This window comes from Atta cephalotes, assembly GCF_000143395.1.
Source record: "Atta cephalotes unplaced genomic scaffold scaffold00001, whole genome shotgun sequence".
Lineage (NCBI taxonomy): Eukaryota > Metazoa > Arthropoda > Insecta > Hymenoptera > Formicidae > Atta > Atta cephalotes.
In genome coordinates, this window is record NW_012130065.1 from 9,091,198 (window position 1) to 9,100,557 (window position 9,360).

At 33.0% G+C, this 9,360-nt stretch overlaps 1 protein-coding gene across 1 annotated transcript in view; it reads right to left on the reverse strand.

Moving 5' to 3' along the window:
- The window catches only part of LOC105626161 (disintegrin and metalloproteinase domain-containing protein 10), a 56,268-nt gene extending 47,131 nt beyond the window's left edge, over positions 1-9,137 (reverse strand). The window contains exons 1-2 of the mRNA XM_012207476.1: positions 8,876-9,137; positions 4,706-4,844 (exon numbers count right to left, since the gene is read on the reverse strand). Coding sequence (XP_012062866.1) covers positions 4,706-4,844; positions 8,876-9,137 — 401 coding nt within the window. The remainder of the gene's footprint in view (positions 1-4,705; positions 4,845-8,875) is intronic.
- Positions 9,138-9,360: the final 223 nt, after the last annotated feature.

Consider the following 9,360-nt stretch of genomic DNA (forward strand, 5'->3'; position numbering starts at 1 on the left):
CTCTCTCTCTCTCTCTCTCTCTCTCTCTCTCTCTCTCTCTCTCTCTCTCTCTCTCTCTCCCTCCTCTCCTCCCCTCCTCTCCCTCCCTCCCTCCCTCCTCCTCCCCCCTCCCCCCTCCTCTCTCTCTCTCTTTCTCTCTCTTTCTCTTTTCTACTATCCTAGTTGGCTTTTTCTCGTACTCATTTATTTAACATTCCCTGGACAGTTTTACGTAGAAAATTCTTCGTGAACTAAAATTCTTTCGAGACTGATACTCTCCGGAATTGCTGGAACGTAGGACGGTAGCGAATATTGTGTGCTTGACGGAATGCACAGTAAGACGATAACAGCAAGTCATAACGCAATGAAATAAATGGCCTGTAACCAGGCAATCGCGATCGATTATAGCATAATTGACTTGCTAAAAATTGCACAAATATGTAAAGTGTTTTCTATTTACATGCAAAAATTTGAAATAAATACTATTAAACACTACACTATTCTGATTCGTACCTTGTTCTGTCAACGTTCATTCCCGCTAAGCGAAGCTACAAAGGATATCACATCTCTTTTTCAGAGGAAGAAGACAACTATTTCCAACACACAGACCAGTTGCACTAACATCGCCAACATCCTAATTCCACAACTTTAAGGAGACACACGTAGAGCAACGGATTTCCTCTGCGGCAAATTTTCGAAAGTAACGAATAATCACACCAGTGAGAGACGCAAAAGAAGGACAATGACATCGTTATCGTCGTCGTCGTCGTCGCAATTAGTGGTAATTACACGCGTCTAAATCCAGCACGCGGAAATCACAGAATTCGACTTCGCTTCTTGACTCCTCGACTTCACCGAGAGAATCGCTCTCTCCTTTCTTTCTTCCTCTTCCTCTTTCCCTCTCCAGAGTGCCGCAAATCCTCCGGACTGTCGGATCAAGAAGTACCAGCCAGTTAATTAGCTTAACGTCTATGAATTACGGGCGAAATTTCCTCGAGAACTTGTCTCCCTTTCCTTTTCCCAAAGGGAGAGGGAGGGACAGAGTGGAAGGAGTAGGAAGAAAGGAGAAATGACGCCGTGGGCTCGCACGTAAACCATTTCTATCGAGTCACCTCGCCACGACTGAGATGCTGGACCATTTGTTGTAACTTTGCAATCTACATACATGGTGCACGCGGTCGTCACGGTCTCCTGCATAATGTATAGCTGGACAAATGTGTTTAACGTTGTCTCACTTTCCTCATGAAATGCAAAATTCGGCGAAATTTTCGAACAGATCAAATTAAATGGGTTTAATACAATTTGTTTAATACGATCTATTATTATGGATTGATATAATTGTCTAATAGTATAATAATTGGAAAGATAGTTTGTATTTCTGTTCACATAATATTGATACTGTTATATAAACGTAAATTTTCGAACAGACCGAATAAAGCGGTTAATACAATTACACAATTCATTAAATATGATCTATTATAAATTGATACAATTATCTAATAGTACAATTAGAAAGATATATACGTTGTATTTTATATACATAATATTAAAATATGTACGTAATCCTATTAATTAATTTAAAAAGTAATAAATTTATTTTTAAAATGATGAAATGAAATAATATATACGTCCCAGCACAAAAAATTGCAAATTTAATTCAATACAAAAAGAAAATTAAATTATGTAAAATTAAGAAGATAAAAAAATCAACAAAAGTGAAATTGAAAGACATTGATAAAAATTTATCTTATTTTTGATCCTTGTTTTTTATTACAAATGTCGATATTTCTGTACCAATAATCAATCCCAAAATTATAGATTCAATTTCTATCGTATCTCATTTATTAATTTAATTTCTATTTCATTTATAATCGTTTTAATATTTATGATGAATTATAGTTAAAGGAATATCGAATTCAAAATTTTGTTTGATTTAAACTAATTCGTCTATTCTTGAACAATCTCAGATGTATCTAAAAAACGGCACAAGATATAAACAGATATTCTAAAATATACCTATGTTATTTGACATAAAACAAGAAAATTCTATTATTTATTTATGCTAACATTTAAATTAAAGTTAAAATTATGAAATTCAAATTTATTTTATGAATTGAAATAAAAAAACATAATTTTTCACAATTAACAAAAAGATTAATTTTTTTCTATTACATTCTCTATACCAAAAAAATAATAAACAAAAGCAAGACGCATAATTTTGCAACTCATAAAAAATATTGTTAGTAATAAATAAAACAATATATCAAGAAAATGAAAAGCTTATAATTTGCTTGTTTATGTACATGCGATACTGAAACAAGCAAATTAGGAAAAATTCGAAAAAATCATACCGTTACAATTCGGAAGATAAAATGAAATCATAACCCGTATAAAGTTGATCCCCCTACATTTGAGAAAATCAATTTTCCATAGCTCATTCGATTGCTCATCGTTTGTACATTTATGTACACTTTGAATTTTCGTTTGCACACTTCTAGTAAGAAAGTTATTAAAAAAATAATTTTAGGAGGACTAACTTAACACTAGCCCCCCAACTTCGAGCAAATTGAATCGAAAAGAGCATAGTCGATAGATTTTCGTTTGCACATTTCGAAACAATTCAATTTTTTATTCGCACACCTTTAGTTAAAAAGATATTCACAATCGAGAAGGATCGAAAGTGGCAAATAGGTAGAATTGTACCTGCTCAAAATAACATGAATCGATAGTTTCTCGTTTACATTTCGAAACAAATCGATTTTTCGTTTACACACCTTCAATTAAAAAGTTATTTAAAAAACAATTTTGGGAGGGGCTAACTTTATACCAATAAATAAATACGTTTGCCTAGCTGCCCTCCCTCCATACTTAACCAAATCTTAATGAATAAGTTATAATAATGCTATTTATGCACTCTCAAAAATTTTTGCGCTCATTTCGTTCAGCTAAAAAATATTTTTGGGGAGTTGAATAGGCTGTTAAGCTTTCTCCACGTGTTAATAACAACCGATATGGAAAATCAAGTACATAGGATTTATGTGCTATTTATGTGCTTTTATATTCATATAGTTTTAATTTTTGCGCTTCATCTTTTAAAGCATTTCCCTCTTGGAGGAAACAGTCATATTCATCACTAAGTCGGTTAAAATTGCAAAATTACACTACCTAATAAAGGTGTGTAAACAAAAAATCGATTTGTTTCGAAATATGCAAACAAAAACCTTTTAAAAAAAATTAACGATTGCTATTTTGAGCATAGGTACGATTCGAACTTAATGCCGACTCTTCTCGAAACTTTTACTGTTAATAACTTTTTAACTAAAGATGTGCAAACGGAAAATCGAATTTTTTTCGAAATGTGCAAACGAAAATCTATCGATTATGACTTTTTTCCAATTTGCTCGAAATTGGGGAGCTAGCTAGTGAAGTTAGCCTTCTTTCAAAATTCTTTTTTTAATAATTTTCTTATTAAAAGAAAAAATTCAAAATGTGCATAAATGTACAAACGATGAGCAATCGAATGAATTATGAAAAATTAATTTTCTCAAAAGTTGGAGAGCCAATTTCACACGGGTGAAGTCGGACCGTTACCTAACGGCTATTTCTTAAGTTCGTAAATACGCTGCGAGTGAAAGCGCGATTCAATATTTAAACGGTTCCGCCATAATACACCGACAGTGGTTAGAGCGCGGTTTGTTGCTGAACTGCAGTGCTGTCATAAATTGAACTTTCTGCCATTTGTGTTTGTTGCATCTCTTATATTAAATAACCGTGAGAGAGAAACTCCGTGATTGCTGCTCCTAATAGTAAATCCAGTTCGACATACAAACATTATGATATTCAACACGGAAAAGAGAGAAAAGGACAGAGGGAGCATCTTTTATGAATGTTTCAATTGTTATAAGCATTATCATTGTAATTGCTTCGTAACAAAAATTTCTCACTTCAGAAAACACTTTAACATTATTTTTCATATGTTTCAATGGACGTAGTAGGATATATAAGAGAAAATACTTTATTAAAAGTAAAAATAAAAAATGACCTATGTGATATAAAAAGAAGAATGCTTAGTGACTCGAAATACTAGTAAACAGAATTAACTTTCTTTCTTGATGAAGATCACAAATTTCTATCTTAAAAAAAAGAGAGACAAAAGCAAAGCAAGAGAAACAAGATATATTCGCATTAATTAATATGTATAATTAATAAAGTAAAATAATTTCGCAACACGCGTGCGATTCATACGAGCTAAGTTATATGTTGAATTAGTCTCATGACCACCATCTCTTTAATCGGATTCAGGTACCACTGACCTAACAAGGACATACCGAGAATGTGCGGGCGGCATACTGGCAACTTTGTCCGCGATCGCTTTACGAGCAGTGTGTAGGAGGTTCACGTATTCGCCAATTTCGAAATGCCATTTGCAAGAGGTCATATAATAGTAACGTACTCGGAGATATTTCCGCCTGTACTGTTAGATCGCACAAAATTCTTTAAACACTGTAAAATCGTGGAATCCGAAATTTTTAATTTTTCAAGAGTTTCAAAGACATTCCTTATCTCGATTTAGAATTGGACGTTCGATGATGATCCCGATATTTCAACAAACTCTTTGGATGCTCAGATTCCGTATCGATCTCTTTTCGTCTTTGCACGGAACACACTGCGAGGGAAGAGTGTGTACCGAGGTAGAGAGGAGTTTGCTTATAGAACTCATACTCACCTATCGAGCGTCTTCAGATTCAAAATCAGGGGTTGCTTGGAGTCGGTGACGTCACGACGTATCCGGTTGCGATGTCGTTTCAAGGCTACGGTGTCATACATGGCTGCCTCGTAATACCTGATATACGAGCGCGTGATATCTGAAAAGTACACAATCAGGAAAACGGATGTTTTATTAGTGACTGTCTAAGAAAAATGCATTGCGCAAACGGTAAATCGCGAGTCACGCGAAGATGAGTTGCGTCGTAAAAATGCATTTATATTAGATGTGACCACAGGCGTGATTGAGAAGGCGAAGCGTTCATGATTCTCAAATAAATAAAAAGAAATCGTTCCATTAATTTTCTTTTTTATAAAACGAAGAAAAAGGAACGCGACATAAAACTCATTTGAAAAACTTATGTTATTAGTGTTAGTAGACTTTTTTTCCTTACAAACAAGTGTACAATTATAAATGCAAATTTATCTTTAAAAAATACTTTTTAAATTCCTTTTTATGAAATGTTAAAGAAATTTCTATTATAGCTAAAGAATAATAATTTTATATCCTTATTGAGAGTTTTTAATAATACAAAGTCAAAGAAAAACGAACCAGACTAGTTTTTCTAACATATCGCATATTCTTTTTTACATCATAGTTCTTGAGTTCTGCCACATGATATAAACGCACCTTAAAGCGTGTATAATTCGCGCTTGATTGCTCACAGTGGGAAAAAACGCGATGACTATACTAACTTTTTTATGTACTAAGATCATTGTAAAATTAAGTATAATATAATTTATATATCACGAAAATATATATATATCATGAAAAATAGAAATAGATTTTGACATTTTCGTATTATCTTGTCTTCATATTTAACTTTTAAGTGAATAGGTGGTCACAGCACCTCCATACATAGTTATTTTAAAACCTTATTCTACAAAAAGAAAATAAAAAGTATCGTCTAGAAGGCCTTAAAGTTCATTATTTTTATATTCTTCTATCTCCTAAGAATATAAAAATAAATTTAACTCTATACATATTCTATGAAAAAATATATCTATAAAAATAAAATTTGAGGTATTCTAATTTCACCTATTTCTCTACCTACTAAAAGTTTAAAATTAGAAACTATAATTTATTTCTGATCTCTATCACAATCTCAATGGAATGTAAAATCAAGCAGTTTATTAAATATATTAAATATGATGATAAGTAATATTGAATAAACACATTCATATTTACGGAACTAACTCCTAATTCTGAATGTTTACATGTAATATATTAATATGTTTATAAAAGTACAAACTTTCACTAATTCTACATAATATCCACATTTATTGCAAATTAAAATTGAATAGTTATATTTAACATCGAGTATACAAAAATATTTATCCTTTCATTTAGAAATGCAATCTAAATTTTAATCGTAAAAAAAATATCAATGAGAATAAATTACAAAATTAAAAATGAACTTTTTTAAAATTTCTTTTTTTAACTATTAAAATAAGTCTCAGATGATTCATTTGATTGTATGATGATTCATTTGAAGTATCCATTGAAATATTTTGCCTTTTAGCAATGACAATACTTGCAATATTTATAAAACTATAGTTATATACGTACTCTTTCATTGGATTTCCTGTTGCTAATATGATTTTATATCAAAGACCTTCTTTCACTCTATCAATTAAATCTATTCACTTCAGATGCCGACGTCTCATTGCAAAAGCGCTGCAAAATCAATTAATTTACTTTCGCGCATATATACACAATGTGAAATATTACACTCACTTCGTGAAAACTCTTTTAGTATTTTAGGATGAAAAGATCACGGAAATTTTAAGAGGAAACGAATGCTCGAGCATTCACCACGACCACTCGGCCGAGAGAGCTCCTCAGAGACGCGTTTTCAGATCTCGGACAAGTGCAGCAGCCGAAGTGCACTTGTTTTGCGTCCACTTTACCGAGAAAATGCACACACATTAATCATCAGTCCTGTCGCTGGATTTCAATATAATAAATTTTATAATATTCCGATATTTTTTAGTAATTATATATACACACACATATATATATATATATATATATATGTGCAAAAGCAATCCACTAATACAGAAAAATTTTAACGGCACGCACTTAAAGAGCTTAAAAATCAATACTGTTTCACGCAAAAACAAAAATTGAAGAATTCAATGAATATTTCAGAAAAAATAAAATTTATTCGGTATAATTTTATTAATTATATTATAATCGTAACGCAGCGTTATTTAGATACATATGAGTGCACAAAAAAATATATAAAAGAGAACTCTCAAGTGAGAATCTAGATCAGTAGTTTTTTCACGATATAATATGACGGCATTGTAGAAAGTATAAGATGGACTATGAAAGTCTATATATACTCTACAATAAAGAATCGAATGTTGTCGCCATATTAGTATCGAATGTCCAGACTTGACTATCTTACTTAAAGGTTTCTGATTATATATTAATATGAGTGAGATTCTGTGTGGCTCAACAGCCGTTTGAAAAGTTAAAACTCGGATTCAATCTAGTCACTCTCGAATCCAGCTACCTGCGCCCTTTTTTCCCGCCGTAAAATATCTATCTGAAAGAAAAGATTGGTTACTGCAACAACTTTAATAATAAAATATGGTATAGGATTTTTACATGGCTGCAGCAACTAGTTTTGATCGTAACAGCAAATTTTTAGTTGTGTTAGCCTATTCGCAATGTCAGTATATGATAGGCTAATGCAACTAAAAATTTGCTGCTACAACCAAAAACTGGTTGCTGCAGCCATATAAAAAATGCTATGCCATATTTTACTATCTAAATTGTCACAGCAACCAATCTTTTTTTTCTGTGTAATTATTTTCCTCCAGAGAATGAAAGATGAGTAAAAACATCGTTATTTGTCATTCAATTTAATAACTTTTTGTTATTGTTTTATTCTTTGTAATAAATCTTAGCGTTGTTTCACGGTTTGTTTACAGCTATCAATTACTTTTCCCATCCATACTTTTCGATTTTTGTACTAACCGCGCAATGAATTTAAGGAATCTAAAACACGACTACATATTACATGGTATATCTATATTTTAACGAACGGACATTGAACACGTAATTTAAGCAACTTTCGAAGTAAATGGCTCGAATGGGGCAAGACTAAGTGCAGTTTATGTCATCGCGTTTCCAAATCACAATTAGAACACCGTTTAGGATACGTACCATTGTTTCGGTAAATACTACCGATCGAACGATCAGAACACAAAAGGAACACGCTGGACAAAGGCGAGTATCGGACTTTAAGGCTACTACCGAAGCGGATGGACCCCTTCGGGACATCGACCGGCGCGGATTTCGATATAAGTCATCCGGAGACTCCCACGTGGGTATACGATCGCCACTAAACCAATATTTTTTCAATTTAAACTTTACTAAATCAAACTCGACAATTTTTCAGATATATACATATTTAATATCTTATATAATATTATATAAATATAAATATTATACAAATGGCTAGAATATTAATATTTTATAATATAAGATTTTATAATATTAGGTGTAGTAAAAAGAAATCCATTATTTTTGCATGAAATTGAATGGAAAAATAATGGATTTTTTTTTAGTAACCTAATATAAGAAAATAAATGAGCATTAATTTGTATATTTATATATTCTGTTCTAAAATCTTAATTTACTTAAAAATAAAGACAATAATATTGACAAATATATAAAAAAAATTAATATTACAATTCAAATATTTGAGAACACTAATATTTGAAATATTAAAAATATTTGAATAAGAATGACAAGATATATTTCGAAAAATGAAGGAATCAAATATTTGTTAAATAAAACCTTCTAAATTAACATTATGAGTATTCCTGAATATTACAAAAATAACAATGCATAAAAAGTGTAACAGACCTTTTTTTATTCTATTAGATTTAACTAGTAATTCTCTAAAAAATAATCTTGATTTTTGATTTTCTATCAAAAAAATCAAATAATCACACGCGAAAAGAATTAGTACGTAAAAATTCAATTTTTCCCAATTCGATCTCAAATTCGACATGTACTCTCGATTTGAAGACACAGATAGCCAGCATACGAACTTTGGGGACACCGAGTCAATTTAACTTTACCGAATAACAAAGAGAGCCAAATGTGACTCACCTCTATATGGAGGTGCGGGATGAAGGGGAGACGCGTCGACGACGGCCATCGGAATCCAAACGGGCAGCAGTAACAGCACAAAGAAAATCGAACACGTCGTGATGGACCATTGACTCCTGCCCCCCACTGTCGCGGCAACCGCGGAGCGCATCGCGGGCCCGCGGGCCCCGTAGTGGTGCCCCGTATGGCCCTCCGTCTCCTCTTCCTCGTCCTCCTCCTCCTCCTCCCCTTCTTCACCCACGGCCAGGGCCGCAACGCGCATGGGCCCGATGTTCCGTGCCCCGGCAACGACTAATGGCGCTATCTGCCTTTCGTCGAGGAGTCGACCACCGCAACACTTTGCCAATCACCTACCAAGATCATTTCTCCGTCCTTCTTCTCTGATCGTTCTCTCCCTCTTTCTCTTACCCCTCCTGCCTTCTCTCCGCCGCCCCTTTCTCTCCGCCACCTCCTCCTCGTCTTGATCCGTAGGTCGCTCAACCTTT